Source organism: Euprymna scolopes, chromosome 5 (assembly GCF_053919585.1).
Source record: "Euprymna scolopes isolate OS-2025 chromosome 5, ASM5391958v1, whole genome shotgun sequence".
Classification (NCBI taxonomy): Eukaryota; Metazoa; Mollusca; class Cephalopoda; order Sepiida; family Sepiolidae; genus Euprymna; species Euprymna scolopes.
In genome coordinates, this window is record NC_136486.1 from 159,114,788 (window position 1) to 159,133,707 (window position 18,920).

The 18,920-nt window shown below is 35.4% G+C and overlaps 1 protein-coding gene across 1 annotated transcript in view; it reads left to right on the forward strand.

Annotated features, from left to right (window-relative positions):
- Window positions 1-1,760: 1,760 nt before the first annotated feature.
- The window catches only part of LOC145276656 (uncharacterized), a 127,592-nt gene continuing 110,432 nt past the window's right edge, over window positions 1,761-18,920 (forward strand). Inside the window, exons 1-3 of the mRNA XM_080127846.1 lie at window positions 1,761-1,884; window positions 13,475-13,508; window positions 14,795-14,917. Of these exons, the coding sequence (XP_079983972.1) occupies window positions 1,761-1,884; window positions 13,475-13,508; window positions 14,795-14,917 (281 nt within the window). The remainder of the gene's footprint in view (window positions 1,885-13,474; window positions 13,509-14,794; window positions 14,918-18,920) is intronic.

Below are 18,920 nucleotides of genomic sequence, written 5' to 3' on the forward strand. Positions count from 1 at the left end.
ATAAGCGCCCATGTGTTTGCGTGTTGTGTGGGTATGTGGGAGAGACGGACGAGGGGAAAAGACTTACCTCGAGACCAGCTCAGCGTTACCGACCAAAAATAGAAAAGAAAGACCAAGATGGCGGCTGCCGTCTTTTGTAAAGTATGATGTCTCGCAAAGTCACACGAATTCTCGGAATATGCAAATTTAGCCGGCCTAGAACGACGATAAAAGCGGGTGATGGAAAAGACGTTGGGAGAGCGACAATTGAGTTGGCCGGGGAATCGTGTGGCTGTTGCTTCTCGTGCCGTGTGAGGATATTTTACCGTTGTTGGATTCCGTGCAGAACCGGTGTATAATGGTTATTGAAGTGCGGCAACAGCATCTTTTCCTGAACTTACCGTGTTAAAGAGAGAGTCGGGCGCCATCTTGAATTTTTCCTTATACATCTACAGAGGGCACAGTAATTCTTTTTTTTTTTAAAGGACTTTCCTTACACATTTTTGTTACAATCCCCCCAATATCCATTCGTTTCTATACGAAGCTTCTGTACTATATTCATTATTTTTTTTTATTATCTCCATTACATTTTAATTTCTGTACTGCTCCCACATTAAATTTAATCATTGGCAATGTTATTGCATGCTATTATATCTATTCGGGCAGGAAAGTAATAGAATAATTAGATAACATCTACGTGTTTTTACGAGATTTCAAGTTCGTCGGTCTGTGACGTTTCATCTTGAAATTGAAATAATCCTAACATGTCACCTATCATTCGTTCTTATTTTAGATTCTGAACAAAGAGTAAAAGATACTATTTGTCGATGAAATTATATGAAAGACTATTAAAATATTAAAACTACTTAATTCCTAATTCCTTTGAAGTGTTCACGCTATTTTTGCATTGCTAATATCAAAATTTTCACATGTTTTTTTATATATATTCAGCGTAAAGGCGGACAACTTTGATGTTGTTTTTCCTTTCAGGAATACACAATTTAGACACTGCTAACACTTACAAGGTCACATCAGAAAAAGCGAAAATGTTAGTGTTAAATAGAGGAAAGAACGACTTTAGTAGATGCTTTTCAAGATGTTCTATTTGTGCATATAAATAAGAAAGTAGAGATATGTATGTTAGTTTCTGTGTGTAAATATTTAACCGATAAACACATAAACAATTGGTTACAAACCACTGAAATATACGGAATGTAGTAATCGTACAACAAGGATGGTTTACAAGGAGGAAAAACTTGGTTTGGGTGAATAACGGAAACAGAATTGATTGGTTTTAATTAATATCTAATATGTATTGTTAAAAAAAACTGACCATGGTTCCTAATGCTTGTTATTTGATTGAATCTATTCAATTTTATAGCCAGAAAACATGAATATTTACTTAATCAAGGTATGTTAGACAAAAGCAACACTAACCGCAACAGTACAGCAACAGCAAAAGAACAACTGTAAAGTAACAACAACCACAACAACAACAACAACAACAAGACAAAGAAGAAGAAGAATTGAAACCGAACATTTTTTAATTAACTATGCCCGTCCACAAAATATTTGGTGGAGTAGTGCCGACTATCGACAAAATATTTGCCGACCGCCGACACACTACATAGCTGTGAGGAGTCATGAAAGATGGAAAGACCTGGAGGGAAATTGCTAATCTGACCTCCAATTGATAAGTGCCTAGAAGACTGAGAACTTGAAAAGACCTATTGCAACCCAGATTAAAGTGAAGACAAACGGTCGCTCACAGCGAAATATCAATGGCAAATGGCAGTTGCGATAATGCAAATTCATTTCCGAAGGTGACCGAAAGAGATAGAGAGTACGGAAAATCGGAGAAAAACTTGTCACACAAACTCCAGCGAACACAATATGTGGTTATCAGTGAGTAATGGCTGATGATGGCATCTGTGAGAACTCCGAGTGAGTGAAAATAATAATAATATTGATAATAATATTGATAATAATAATGATGATAATAATGATAATAATAGTAATAATAATAGTAATAATAATAGTAATAATAATAATGTGAGAATTCTTGATGAACTTGGAAAGGCTCATTGCAACCTAAATAACTGTTAATGGCAGTGATCGTTTCTAGGAAAAAATCAATGGTAAACGGTCGTTGCGTCAACGCAAAGTCATTTGCAAAGGTTATCAGATAAATCTTGGAGTGTACTTAAAATCGTAGGTGAATTCTTATCACCCAGACGTCAAGGAATACCACCAGTTATTATCAGTGAGTATCTGATGTTAACCTGTGTGAGAATCGTTAGTGAAATATTTCTCACATACAAAAAGGGTGTAATATTTTAATTAACATATTGCACTTTTATCCTGTTCAATAATGTAAAAGTAATATACATAGTTATATACATATAAATACAGCAGAATATACACATGGATGAAATTTAAAAAAAAAAATAGAAAACGACTGTAAGACATACGTGAAAATAATATTATTCTCCACAGATGGTGCGCGTTCAATCCCTGGTAAGATATTTTAACAACATATCAACTGATAAATTACATCGACAAAAGACCATAAAAATGTAATGGTTTGTAATTTATTGAAACTTTATGTTGATCAACCTCTGTTATTTGTTCCCTCCTTCCACAGAGATACCGAATTAAACATAATAAAATTATAAGCACGTTTATTGGTTAAGAGAAGCATTGCGTGTATCAATGTATTATTTATGTTAACGGTTATAAAAGTTTTCTTTTATATTTCGAATAGAATCTCTTCTTCAAAGCGTGACTAAAAATTTTATTGCATCTCTTTCACTTTTGATTTAATATGTATTCTACGATTCCAATGATGAGAAGTTCTGAGTTCTCGATGTTATACTCCGCTTTTTCGTCCATATTCTGATCCTTGCAAGAATATAAAAAGTTGGAATGTGACTTCGCCGTATTGTTAATTAATATAAATGTTCATATGAAGCATTACAAGTAGCGTTAGCGGTAAGCATTGTTATATGTTATTGAAGGCAGGCAAATAAACATTTGAAATAGAATGAAATAAACGTTGTGGCCCTAGGAAAGGGCCATAAAGAAAAATAGGAATAACAGTTTTAGGCAGAAAGATCACACTGTACAAGAAAGTGAATACAATGGAAGGTTCTCTGTATTTCTGACTATTAAGTGCGACAGTCTTTAAACTCACGTTAATATTTCGAGAAATATCTCTTTTAAAATGTTATTAGGAATTGTCATTGTGTTATATATTGGTTATCACTGTGGGCACCATTTAACGTTTGGTGTATAACATAAAAGGATTCCGTGTGCGTATGAGTGTCTCTAATATAAATGGTTGTGTCTTTGATTATCATAAAGGGAATCGTGTGTGTGACATGTATTTTCAGAACCTACCTTTGCTTCTTCGATGTTGGACTATCTGGAAATTTCTCATCCTGGAGGGAGACTTGATACCTGTTTGACGAAGATTTATCACTCCAAGACAAGGAATTAATTTATAGTTTTTTATTTCACTTTCCCCAAAGGTCCTGCAGAAGGTGGAAGTGATAGGGTATGGCATAAAGGTTTACTTCATAAGATCGCTAGCTATGGTATAGCTGGAAAAGTCTTCTCAATTATTAAATCATTTCTTTCTGATAGGTTCATAAGAGTAGTAGTTGAGGGGCAAAAATCAGAAGCTCACAGTATTAATGCCGGTGTCCCTCAGGGATCCATCCTGGGCCCAACTCTTTTCCTGATCTACATTAATGATCTTCCAAATCATATCCTTACATCATTTGTAGACATTTATGCTGACGACACTACCATTTATGGTACCACATCTAAGACAGTAAACGACCAACTTCTCTCCAATTCTCTCTCCTCTGATCTTGAGCACATAGTACAATGGGGAAAGGAGTGGCTGGTTACTTTTAATGCATCTAAAACCAAGCTTCTCTCTTTACATCATCAACATTCTAATCCACATTTGTCATCGATTGAAATGAATGGCTCTCGTCTTCAGGAGGCCTCAAGTTTTGACAAGCTTCTGGGCTTGACCATTACTCCTGATCTTAAATGGAACACGTATATCAAATCTGTTGCCAAGGCCGCTGGAAAAATTGTGGGATCTTTCAATCGATCCGGTAGATATCTCACTGCTGATGCTATTCTCTATCTATATAAGAGCCAGGTACGTCCAAGGATGGAATACTGTTGCCACATCTGGGCAGGAGCTGCTAGAAAGGACTTGTCCTGCCTTGATAGAGTTCAAAATAGACTTCGTAGCCTCGTAGGAGATGTCCTTTTCTCCTCCTTGCAACCTCTATCTCACAGAAGAGATGTTGCGAGTTTGTCTCTGATGTATCGTTATTTTCATGGAAAGTGTTCAACTGAGCTTCAATCTATGGTCCCCCCTCGCCAAACTTTCACAAGAAACACTCGTCTAGCTGTAAACACTATCAATAATTCCCCCCATTCTTTGTCTGTGCCTAAACCTAAACGTAGATTCCATGAACAAAGCTTCTTTCTTAGAACTGCACGCCTGTGGGATTGTCTTCCGTTTTCCTGCTTTCCGGCTGACTACAATATGGTTGTGTTCAAGTCTAAAGTAAATAAGTTCTTGATGAGCCGTTCCATATAAGTTATCAAATTTACCAAATTTTCATTACTAATGATTACTATATTGACCAACTTCTACTGTACACTCTTTAACCCTTATCCTTGAGTGGCCTCTGGGCCTTGATAATGTGGTGATGCCTTTGTAAAAAAAAAAAAAATCGGCCGGTGTGGGTTCTTCTTCCACACACGTCAGCGTTCGTCTCCCCCCCCCCAAGCAAAGATTCCACTTCCATTCTGCGAAAAAAAAACATGTCAAAAAACAAGAAAATTCTGCCAATACCGTTCGACAACACATCAATTACATAAAAATAATAAATTAAAAAATACAAAAATATCCTATAAGCAATCACAAAGTCCCATCTCACTAACAACAAAATTCCAAATAACAAAACACAGATTCGTGGAAATCCATTTGACCACGTCATCAACTAGGTCGGCTGCATAGTGCATCATCTTTTACCATTCCACAGAATTCAAAATTAAAGAAAAATCACAGTCGTTTACAAAAAATACCTAGACATTTACAATTAAAATACATAGTCGTTTCTAAAATAAAATAAAACGACTCACTTATAAAGTCTCAGACAATCCTAACACTCGATGGAACTAAAATTGTCCATGTCAGAAAAAAATTCCTAAGAAAAAAAATCGTACAATTAGTGAAAAAGAAAAAAAATCACATTTTCATAACCTATCCATTGTTTTTCATCAAAAGTACGTATTGTTTTTCATTAAAAGTTACACTTAGTTCACATTTTAAAAATGCAACAAAATTTTCATAACACATATTTGTGAGTGACGTGTTTATCTTTTGGTAAGCTGAAAGGCTCATTCCTGACGCACACTTACTAAAGTCATATGTTCTATTTCTTATTCTTTTTTTTTCTTTCTGGTTTACTCACTGGCTGTTCATTAAAAATTTACAATTTATTTTCTGTATGTCTATCGTCATAGCTGTTTTTTTTCAATTTCTTCTTTTCTTCGTTCATAAACGAGCTAATTCCTAATACGATAAACATTTTTTAACTATTTTCTATATATAAAGTTTTACATCTGTGTGTATGTATGTCTTCCTTTTCTTTCTTCGTGAAAAGGTTGCACGTGTGTATTGCTTTTCTTTTTTTTTCTTAATTATTTTTCTAATTCGCCTAGTGTTTTAATTGACCCTACGTTGTGTGTGTGTTGATTTGTATTTTTTTCTACTGTTCTTTCTTTTTTTTTCTTTTTTTTCCAGACATTTATTTGTGTTGTATTTTTTTTTCTTTTTTAGTCTATTTCTTTTTTTTCTTGACACTAAATCTCCATGCTTCCACGTTGTATTTTCTTAAACACATGTTCGATTATCGCATCGGTGATGCGTCTTTTAAACCCAATCTTGCTAGGTGGTCTGGTCAGTTACGGCACCAAATTGAATATTTTATATATTGGTTATCATTGTGGGCACCATTTAACGTTTGGTGTATAACATAAAAGTATTCCGTGTGCGTATAATTGTCTCTAATATAAATGGTTGTGCGTTTTATTATCATAAAGGGAATCGTGTGTGTGACATGTATTTTCAGAACCTACCTCTGCTTCTTCGATGTTGGACCATCTGGAAATTTCTCATCCTAGAGGGAGACTTGATACCTTTTTGACGAAGATTTATCACTCCAAGACAAGGAATTAGTTTATAGTTTTTTTATTTCACTTTCCCCAGAGGTCCTGCAGAAGGTGGAAGTGAAATCGGCCTGTGTGGGTTCTTCTTCTACACACGTCAGCGTTCGTCTCCCCCCCCCCAGTGAAGGGGAGGGAACAGCTATTAAGCCGTCCGTCTTCTTCAAAGCCCAAATCAAATCTCACAGATCTAACCAACCACGTCACTCATACGTAATCTGGTCAGCTGACCTTCGGTTCTTGTAAACGTGTCTACACTCCACGTTCACTCACCTCTCTCTCTCTCTCTCTCTCTCTCTCTCTCTCTCTCTCTCTCTCTCTCTCTCTCTCTCTCTCTCTCTCTCTCTGTAACAATTGGATATATTTTTCGTTTGATATCGTAAATGTAAATTTGCAAATTTTGTGTTTGGTTCTTTTCTTGGTCAAAGACAGTGAAATTTGTATTTTTTCGTCCATTGTAAATCTCATATTTTGGAAAGCTTTTGTATTATATATGTTAGAAGAATACTTATCTCACGACGGTAAAATGAATACCTCGAACAGAATCGTTTTATCTTCTCTTAGAAAGATTATATTAAAGATATAATGCTACTAAACTTTATGCTTAGAATTCTTATTCTAATTTTCAATGGTCAAAATTAATTAAACTATTTTAATTCTAGGATATATATATAAAATATTAAGTTTAAAATTGTAAGGTCTTTAAGGGAAACTGAAATTCAGGGAATCTTACTTAATCGGTATATAGCAATTATAAATCAAATGCAATACAAATCTTAAATGTCAGAATAATCAAATGGTAAAGTATGCTTATGTTATGCGCTTTAAATCCTTTAAAATGTCTAAGGAAATTGAAATTTGGAAAAGATTTATTAATATAGAGTAAATTTCACAATGATCGAAAGCATCTTAATTTTATCAAAAGATTTGCCTTCTTTGCATAGAATAATTGAATTAAGCTACATGAGTTTATATAATCCAATTTTTCTTAGAGAAAAAAACTGATCCAGACTATTTTCGATGATCACGCGTCAAAACAGCATGATATAATTCGGGTGTACTACAGGGGTTATCGTTGGACAATTATTATTCCTGATATTTATAAACGACCTCCCTAATAAAATTATCTCTAAGATGCGTATATTTGCTGATCACACCATGCTCTATAACAGTCATAAGGAGAAAGCCAACGATTATATACCTAAGGCAATAGCTGAAACCCGAAAAGATCTCAAGCCTGTAGTTGAATGAACACGTAAATGGATGGTAACATTAAATGCTGCTTATACTAAGCTTCGTTCTATTAACAATTACGATGAACCTTCTCAACAACAGAGTGCCATTAATACGCTATCTGAAAGCTATTCATTTAAACTCCTCGGCTCCAAATTAACAGGCGGCATGAATTAGAACAAATACATTGAAGGCATTTCAAAGCTTGCTGCTAAGAAGGTGGGCTCTCTACCGTGATAGAAAATTGCTCACACCTGAAAGTATCCTATATATTATCCTTTATTATCCTTTATATTATCTTTTATTATCCTTTATATTATCTTTAAAAAAAGTCGCAATTCGATCCTACCTGGGGTATTGTTGTCACATCCGGGCTGATGCATCCGACACTACACTTGCTCATAGCCACGGTCAAAAAAAAACAGTCTCCAACCTAATAGGTCCCTCACTCCAACCTCTGCCATATGGCCACAAAGTTGCATCAGTTTACTTGTTTTACAAGGACTTAAATGGAAGGTGTACTCTGGTCTAATCCGACACTCAGCAAAATTCTCCTCCCTCATTATTAAGTTGCATAGATGCGGCAAATTCGATCTGCTTGAATATAAAATTACCTTACTATTTCTTGCAACTTTGATTGTACTAATCTACAGGTGTCAATAGAATCTGAACAGATATCCCGTTGCTCAACTTCTCTAGGTTTCCTGTTAGACAAAATCTCATTTAATGGCCCGTAAATCAAAGTAACATTATGCCTTGATTGGGGTGAAAAAGTGTTAAATATATATTTACCGTTCAGCAATATCAAAAGCAAGATGATAATGAGTATTAGTAAGACGGAAAGTATTATCAGCTGAAAGATGAGGAAAACTAACATTGATACATAATACGAATTGCGTTTGGCATATTTTCGGATGACCAATGGTTAAAATTTGTTTAATTGATTTTAATATGCCCCAATTGTAATCAGAAAGGATACAGCTCTGCAGTAATGTGTTCTTCGACCTAAATATGCTAGACCAACCCGATAAGCAGCAAAATATCAATTCTAAAAAGTACAGATCCCTTCTACTCTAATAGTTTTCCCCCTTAAGCTGCTAGACTTTGGTATTCTCTCCAGGGTCTCTACTTCCGTGTCTATACTGACATACAGAATTTCAAGTCTAATGTGAACAAACATCTCGCTGCTCAACTCCATACATAGTGTTCCTGAAAATTTGATTCCGAATAGTAGCCCTTACATCCAAGTGGCATTGTATTATTTAACGAAAAATACCAGTGAAAATACGATAGTCAATACTTTTTCATTCTTACGTAATCTTTGGAATTTAGTGGGCAATGATCTTTTCGCCCCTCTACTCCCTCTTACAAACAGAATAGACGTTTCGAGTCTATTTATGCTCTTTCAATACTTTTATGGTAGGTGTTTCACTGAGCTACAATACATGGTCACTCCTCGTAAAATGTTTACAGCAAATACTCGGCTAGCTGAAATAACCTCCAATAACTTTCCTCATTCCCTATCTGTGACCACAACTAAACGAAAATTCCATGAACAGAGTGTCTTTCCTATAACTGTTAATCTGTGGCATACAATTCTGTTTTTTTACACAGATGTCACCACTTATCAAGGCCCGGAAGCCACTCAGGGATAAGGGTTATTGCAATTACATTACGTTAGTGTGGAGATTTGATGAAGTGTTTACTTAAGGGGGCGGTTTATTAGGAATTTGTTAACGTTGGACTTGAACACATCCAAGTTGTAGTCAGGTGGGAAGCAGGCAGACGGAACACAGTTCCACAGGTGTGCAGTTTGTCTGTTTCCCGACTGACTATAAGATTGTCGTCTTCAATTTTAATATTCTTACATTTTTATTGAACTGTCTATGTAAATAACCAACTTTGCCTAAGTTCCACTGTGATTGAGCTTCTATTACCATCTACCTAACAGTGGATTACCTTTATTCATGAATTCCTTTCCGTATCTTGACAGGTAGTAACCCTCCAAGTAAATAAAAAACGAATATGTATTCCAAAATTCATTATTAAGTGTCAGTTGTTCTAGAATGGAAACATGTACATACAGTTATATTAACATTTAAAAATACCTAGATATATAGAGATATTTGTGTAAAATATCCAGGTCATGTGTACCGAAAACTCATTTCGCCGAGAAGACGTACACCTAGAAACAGCATGGAAGAAAAAACATAGCATGATCGATTGTCAAGAGATAAAATAATTATTAACTGTATCAAAAGATCATTTGTAAAAAAAAAACATTACACAGCATCAGTGATAGACTGGATTGAAAGGGTGAGCATACACATAACGAATTAGCAACAGATAATATATGTGTTGGATATATAAAATATCATTAGACACAAAGTGCATGCAGGTGCAATCGGGTCATACTGATAGAACGAAAAACAAATAGGTTCAATTGTCAACTCATTGCAACAACCGCCATTACATAAAAAAGCATTGGGACGTGGCTACAGTGCAATATGGGTGTTTAAAGTGGTTACATCTCGTTATAAAAAATTTAAAAAAAACTGATCGTGATATCTGAAGTTAATTAGCGATTTCGGCCCAGATAGAATCACTAGTAGCATTTGCTCTCAACAGTACACTGCCAATATTTCTCTCTATATATAGTTCTATATATCAGGGGGCCATCATTCTTTTGAAGCACAGCAGTAATTTTTTTTTTTATTACATTTTCACCCCAAACAAGGCACATTGCCACTTTGGTGTAGGGGGCTACTATCAGGCGAAACATCTACTGGGGTACTATGTAGGGATTAGGGCAGCGAGATGTTGGTTCACGTTGCACTTGAACTTATGCATGTCAGTACAGTTGGGGAAGCAGTGACCCGGAATGGAATTCCAAAGTCTAGCAGTTCTGGGGAAGAAACTACTGGAGTAGAAAGATCTTTTACATCTAGGGATCTCTACAGTGTGGGGGTGGGATTTTGCAGCTTGTCGGGTCTGTCGAGGGTGTTCACGTCGTGGGGGCACAAGTGCTTGCAGTTCTTCAGAGCATTCACCATTATAATACTTGTAGAACAGGCAGAGGGATGCAACGTTTCGACGATGGGACAGAGGCTGAAGTTTTGATGCCAGTTTAGGGCCTATCAGATTTGCGACTCTCTTTTGAACCCTGTCAAGGAGCGAGAGACTAGTAGCCGATGTACCGGCCCAAATATGACAGCAATACTCCATACATGGGCGAATAGTGGCCTTATAGAGGTACAGGATACTTTCGGGTGTTAAAAGTTTTCTAGCACGGTAGAGAGAGCCCACCTTCCTTGCAGCGGCCCTGGCAATGCCCTCGATGTAACTGTTCCAACTCATGTTTCCAGTGAACGTTAGGCCAAGGAGCTTGAGAGACGTACTGCATAACATGTTGCAAAATAGTCGTGCGGATATTTTACATTTGGTTTATAACAAATTAATTGATATTGCGAGGTAACAGTGGTCTAGTAGTTAACGACACGGACTGACGAGAAGGGTCAAGGAGGATGGAAAGACTAAGGAGAGATCGTTGACCAGACTTCCGCTGGACAAGTGCGAAAAGAATTGGGAACCTGAGAAGGCTTATTGCCACTCAATTACCAGTGGTGACCAATGGCCGCTACCAGGGAGAAATCTACTGTATGAACTCCACATATTATGTGACGAAAAAGAAAAACAAAGAATGTTTACAGGTCACCTTCTATCGAGAGCATTTTAATACATAAGAATCACAAGAAGAAATCGGACGCGCCTACGACTGAAAGACAATAATAGTCTTTACAAGATTAAATTTCATTTCAATTGATGTCAGATGGGGATCAGAGCGTTGATGAAGTAAATATAAAAGCTTGGTTTTAGATGCATTAAAAGTAACAAGCCACCTCTTTCCCCATTGTACCACTTGCTCAAGATCAGAGGAGAAAGAATTGATCTCGTCTTGAAGAAGCCTCATGTTTTGACAAGCTTCTGGTCTTGACCTTTACTCCTGATCTGAAATGAAACACATGCATTAAATCCGTTGTTAAGGCCGCTGGAAATATGGTAGGATCCTTCTATCGATCTAGTAGATATCTCACTAATGATCCAATTCTCTATCTATATAAGAGCCAGGTACGTCCAAGGATGGAGTACTGTTGCTATATCTGGGCAGGAGCTGATAGAAAAGAATTCTGCCTTGATAGAATTCAAAAATAGACTTCGTAGCCTCGTTGGGATGTCCTTTTCTCTTCCCTGCAACCTCTTTCTCACAGAAGAGATACTGTGAGTTTGTCTCTGCTTTATCGTTATTTTTATGGCAAGTGCTCGACTGATCTCCAACTTATGGTCCCCCTCGCCAAACTTTCACAAGAAACATCCGTCTAGCATAAGACACTATCAATAATTTCCCCCACTCTTTATCTGTGCCTTAACCTAAACGTAGATTCCATGAACAAAGCTTCTTTCTTAGAACTGCACGTCTGTGGAATTGTCTTCCGTTTTCCTGCTTTGCAGCTGACTACAATATGTTTGTCTTCAAGCCTAACGTAAGCAACTTTTTTATGAGCCGTTCCATATAAGTTAAGGAATTTATTGAATTTCCATTACTAACGATTACTTTATTGCCCAATTGTCTACTGTACACTTTTTAATCCTTATCCTCGAGTGATCTCTTGGCCTTGATAAGTAGTTATGCCTTTGTAAAAAAACTTTATAATCTTGGCAACCACTGAAAGCACGCTTACTGAGAATCTCTGCTAAGTATTTACGAGTAGCAGAAATTGGAATAATTACAATCTCAAAAACTTTATTGATCAAAATAAACACTATCAAAATCAACACACTTTTGCTAACGCAAACAAGCTTGTGTTCCGGTGGCGATGAAGTCGCTGAAGGCGTTTTTGATATTGCTTAGGTTTTTGAAGCATTTTTAACGCAGAAAGTTGTCAAGATGCTTGAAAATTGGTAGCCAATACATGAGAAGCCTGGAAAGTATAACGAATGAGGAGAGTTTCGTAGCACAATTTGTTCAAGCTTTGCATGGTCGGTTTAGCGACGTAAGGTCGGGCATTGTCGTTGGGGAGAATTGGGTCTTTTCGGTTGACTAGTGCTGAGCGTTGTTTTCGAACTTTCTCGTGAATTTCATCCATTTCTTGATAGTACTTCACATCTGTAATGGTTTCGCCTGCATTAAAAAGACTAATTGAGGCGACCGGTGGCAGACAACCAAACACTAATCATGACATTATTTTGGTGCAACACTGGCCGCGGAAAGTGTCGTGGAGCTTAGTCGATGTCTAACCACTGAGCTGAGCGTCGCCGATTTCCGAAAATAACCCACTTTTCATCGCAAGTAACAACCCAGTCGAGAAACGAGTCGTTCTTGTTGCGTAAAAGAATGGAAGATGATATTTGATAACGGCGTTTCTTTTGGTTGTCGTTCAATTAGCGAGGCACCTATTTATCAAATTGTTTTGTTTTTCAGTCTCCCCCAAATGGTTGGAAATCATCGTATATGTTATGTCTAATTCAGTAGCAAGTCCATGAACAGTTGTGCGTAGATTGACTTCGACTAAGGCTCTTAATTGATCGTTGTCAACATTCGATAGCAGACTACTACGCCCATCTCTCTCAAGATCTTTATTTCTGCAAGGAGATTTCTTTAACCATTATTGTGGTGTGCATTCAGTAGTGGTTTCTGTGCCAAACGCTTTGTTGGTTTCTCGAGCTGTTTCGGCAGCTTTTCGACCTAGCTTGAATTGAAATATGAAAATTGTGCGAATTTGCTTTTTTTTCATCTTGTATTTAACGTTATGAAGATAGGACATAATTGTTTTTAAAAATATCGATTTTAATGATTAGATGGAGCGAAAAACGCTCTCTCAGATGATATATAAAATAAAGGAATTATAAGGAAGACTTTTGAAAATACACCATTTTAAATCAAAATTAAAAATTCTGCAAATAAAATTTTTTCCCAGTCTAATAGTTGTGTTTCTTTCTTTAGCGAATTACGAATATAACAGTTTCTTGAAACAAACGTAAGTTTTCTTTTTTTATTATTTTCGTCGAGAGTATGGTCATTAGTCTGATATTCTTCTAGGAATTGTCATCAAAAACCATCTGGTGTTTACTAATTCTGTTTGTTCGAAGAAAAGATTCCATTTTCTGATCACTAAACGTTTCGCACCGGCGGCAGCTTTGGCTTTCGTTGTTGAGAATCTTTCATTATTTTATTAATCAGATACTTTTTTGTTGGATGTCGTTTCCCTGATATATTTCTAGTTAGAATTTGTTTGAGAACAACATCGAATACTAACAGGAAGAACATTGTTAATGTTGCCAAAATCTCGGTTTTATTGCGTTTTTACCCCAAACAAGGCAGAGTATCAATTTGATGCAGGGGACTACTATCTAGGACAGAAGATGCAGGGATACTATGTAAAGAGTTGAGCAGCAAGATGTATGCTGATATTACTTAAACTTCTTCATGATAGTACAGTAAGGAAAGCAGGAACCCGGAAGGGAATTTACAAGTCTAGCAGTCCTATGAAAAAACTATTAGAGTAGAAGGCTTTCTGGCATCTGGAGATCTCTGTTATGTAGGGGAGGAATTTTGCTGCTTGTCGGGTTTTTCGGGGGTCTTTACGTAGAGGGGGTACAAGGGCTTGTAGTTCGTCGATGTACCTACGATTAAAATACTTGTAAAACAGGCAGAAGGATGCAACTTTTGTCGATGGGACAGTGGTTGATGCCTAACTGACAGTTCGGGATTGGGTAAAAGTTTTATGTGGAATTAACAGGATTCAAACGGCGTACCCAGGTTAACCACATAGTCATCATCATCTCCCCTGCTTTACGAGTGTTTTAATAGAATGCGCCCTGATAGAGTCATAACATGTATACCCCCTGAATCTAACTACTAACCTGTCAAGCAGACAAATCTCAACTCTTAGCTTCCTACTCTAATAGCTTCTTCGTTTGGATTGCTGTATGTCGGAATTCCCCACCTATTTTCTACTTCCCTGACTGTACTAATATCCAGAAATTTAAATGTAAGATGAACAGACATCTCGCTACTCAAATCCCAAATAAAAAAATCTTTACGATCAAGTTGCAATAAGCTTTGTTTGGGGCAAATTAGAGTAAAAATAAAAGAAGTTACGCGTGCATTTCTGTGTTTTCGATTGGTTAAAATACAATTTCCATATTGAGATGTTTATCCAATCAAAGATAAGATCCAATAAAAATAAGATCCGATTGCCGCTGCTGATTGAACAAGATTCACAATGTATTTAAAAGATTATTTCTTTTATCTTTTTTTCAGAAAATTAACGGACATCCTTGCTGACTGCCAGGTTACAGACGAAAATGTCAAGGATTTTTTTAATTGTTTGAAAGGACAAAATGTGGATCTGGATAATCTCTCAACAGAAGAATATAAAGAAATGTAAGTTTTGAAATTAAGACAATGCTGGGCGATGTTTGACGACATTAACGGTGACATGATTATAACAGAATATATATATATAAAAAAATAAAAACCAAAATATTCTAAATATTTTTATTTTTAACGTTAAAATTTACGTATTTTAATATCTGTGTTTTCATAGGAAAATAGCAACTCATAATGTCTTGACAAATGAGGAATAGGAAGGGTACTCATTATTTAGGCAGTAGTTTTACGATGTCAATACGAGAGTTTGAATCTCACGTAAGAAATTAACATTTTGAAAACAGTTATGTAATTTTTCCTTGTTATTACATACAAAATACATAAATATTTTTCAAAAATGAATAAGCTTACTAACCCCGTAGGCATGAAATATATTCGACATTAGTTTGAATTTAATTATTTGGGATCATTTGGATTATTCAAATAACTGTCCTCTTCTTGCGTGTAATTTTCGCAACCTTGACAATGTTTCTGTCACACTTGGCGAACTCGTGAATTTAGAACTACGAAATTTCTAACAGAAACTTTCATTTAATTAACAGGCATACAATTCTTTTGTTCCGTAAACATGACCCACTAAAAGTCTGAAGTAATTAGCACTTGTAGTAATTAAGGATTAGAACCTTCAATCTCTAGACGATTAGAATTCAGAGTGATACTGATAATAATATTGCAAATTACTATATATTCCTTAAAATAACCTGCTATGATGATTAGCAAATCTCTAAGGACTCTGTGAATTAACAGATAAAGTAAGATTCATATATATATATATATATATATATATATATATATATATATATATATATATATATATATACAGGGTGGGCCAAAATTTGAATAACTTAAAAAATAGGACCCTTATTTTGGCCCACCCTGTATATATATATATGTACGTATACCCTGTATATATATATATATATATATATATATATATATATATATATATATATTCCTGTGGAAATATTCTTTATTGACTCATATTTCTCTTTTTATATATACCAATCTTTATTTAAGAAGTTATATATAATTACAGACCATATAATAAATATATGACAAAAGTCTATATTTCAAATCCATGATGTTGACTATCTTACAATTTATCCCTTTAATTTTGTTTACATTCTAAATGTCAACTGAATACAAGGAATAAACTCTAAGATGGTCAACATCAAGAATATTGGAATATAGATTTGTTTAACTTATTCGTTATATATATACATATATAAATATATATATGGTATTATTATATATCTATATATCTATAAAAGTGAAAATGTGTGTGTGCGTGTGTGTGTGTGTGTGTGTGTGTGTGTGTGTGTGTGTGTGTGTGTGTGTGTGTGTGTGTGCGTCTATGTATATTTCCATACTAAATTGTCAACTTTCTGTCTAGAGACTCGAGATTTGGTATAAGGTGTATTGAGATCTGGGAAGATCCGTTTCATTGGTTTTCGGCCAGAAATTTGGCTGTCAAGGAGTCAACGTTCAACGATTTGAACTTTGAAAACTCCACCAAACTCCTCCGCCAATTTAAGGTCGAATCACTTGAAATTTTAAATATAGGTTACTTGGACATGGGTCAAACTTATAAACTTGATTTGAGCCCCAAAAAATAAATGTTAAGGGTCGGAATTGAAGTCAGAGTGTTTAAAAAAATGGACCTTTGCAGTTTCTACCAAATTACTCAGCCAATTTCTGGTCTAAACATTTGAAATTTTACATAAAGGGTATTCAGAGATCTGGCAAGCTTTTTAACTGGTTTGGGTCGAAAATTTAAGCTGCCAAGGGGCCAAATTCTAAAAGATTTGACTTTTACGGTGTCTAACAAAATACTCAGCCAATTTTGGGCCTAAACATTTGAAATTTATACATAACGGGTATTCAGACAAGCATTTTAATTTGTTTGGAGGCGAAAATTTGACTTCCAAAAGGTCAATGTTGTTTACCTTTGCAGATTCTACCAAATACCTCCGCCAATTTTGGGCCTAAAACTTGAAATTTTAGATGTAGGTAACTTGGACATAGGTACAACTTTGCATTTTGATTTGAAACCAAAATAATAAATGTCCACGGGTCAAAATTGAGTTGAAAGTTGTAAAAAATGGACCTCTGCGGTCTCTACAAAATTACATAAAGTGTATTCACACGTAGGGCAAATTATGAACAGTACATAGGGCCTGAACAAAGCCGGGCTTAATTGCTAGTATATGAAACAATAGAAATAAATGACAATGACTGTTTCACTAGACTTAAACAAAACAAGAACAAGCGATTAAATATGTTATATGTATATGCGTGTGTGTGTGTGTGTGTGTGCGCGCCCGCATGTGTGTGTATGTGTGTACCTGTTTGAAGTCGCACTTCTATTAATTACTCGAAAACAACTTAATGGGGAATTCGTGAACAATTTCAGACTAATTACTTCTGCATAGACATAATGGATTTCCCTCTTTTATCTTCTTATAATTCACACTTTGGATTTATAAATTAATGAAGTTGTTTCAATAAACTTATACTTGAAATATATATCGCTATGTGTGAGATTCTTTTGAACTATTGCGAGCAACATCCAAGCTGATTAATATGCATATATATACATATATATATATATATATAAATAAATATATATATATATATATATATATATATAGTAGGTGTTATCAATAAGCTTCAAGATTTTTGTTCATATTGGGTACTTTTATTGATAGTACTTAATTGAAACTCTAGTCCCCTTCGGAATACTCTCCTTCGGCTGTAGTGCACTTGTTGTGCCATGTCAACAACTTCTGAAAGGCTTCATGGAAATCGTCTTTTGTAAGTGTGTCAATGACCCTCGTCACAGTCTCTTCCATCTCCTCTGTTGTCCTATAACTACAGCCTCTAAGGTTTTCATTGAGATTAGGGAATACATAAAAGTTATAGTGAACAAGGTCTTGACTATAGGAAGGGTGCGCAACTGTTTTGATGCCTATCTTGGTAAATAATCTGCAATCTTCTCTGAGCACTCTTGGGACAAACTTTGTGCAAATCTTCCGTATGTTCAGTTCGTCGCGAATAATACAGTTCCTACATGGATATCTAACTGTACACTTATTGTCTCTATAAATATACGACGCCACTTATCCATGAAACTCTTTCTTTATCCAATCAACTCTGGTGTTCTCACACCATTACTTCTCCAACACATCCCATCATCCCTCACAGATTTCCTGCTTTCCTTAAATCTCTTATGACACTCAAAACTGATGCTCGATTCATGCAAGATGGTCCAAATACAGTTTTGTATTTTTCCAAGTTAAAATTTTTTATTGCATATCGTTCTTCTAAAGTGTTCCCACGTTCAGATTGCACTTTTGAAATTCATCATCTGTGACAAACAGGCTTTAGTATGGTGTATTCTAATTCCTTATGTACTGTTCATTTTAATCTGAAATCATAAAAATTGGTCAGTCATCGAATAAGATGTATAACATTCACATAATGAATGTTAAAAAGTCAGTCTGGAACAATTTTAAACGCTTGTACAAAAAGGTCTGGAACGTTATTGAAGGACTTTCATATATATATATATATATATATATATATATATATATATATATATATACTAGACTAGACTACCCGTGACCCGTTGGGTCAGTATGTTATATTAGCTATTTAATTCGTGTATGAGCGTGACACTTGTGACGTAAAGAAAATAGTTTATTTTTGACATAACAGAAACATTTTTATGAAAGTATATTAAAATGAAAATTCACGGACGGATCACTCAAACATGAAAAAAATCCTCCCTATTCGTGTAAAGTTACCTATTTTTCCGAATAATCGCTACAAAATCGAAAATTATACATGATTTTCCTACGAATCGAACGCCGACGAAAGTCATTTAGCAGCAAAAACGCACATGAACCTACCGATGAGAAATATAAGAATGAAAAACCCATATTGGAATCCTTCAACCAAGTTATAGAAACTTAAAATCTAAAAAAAATAATTAATA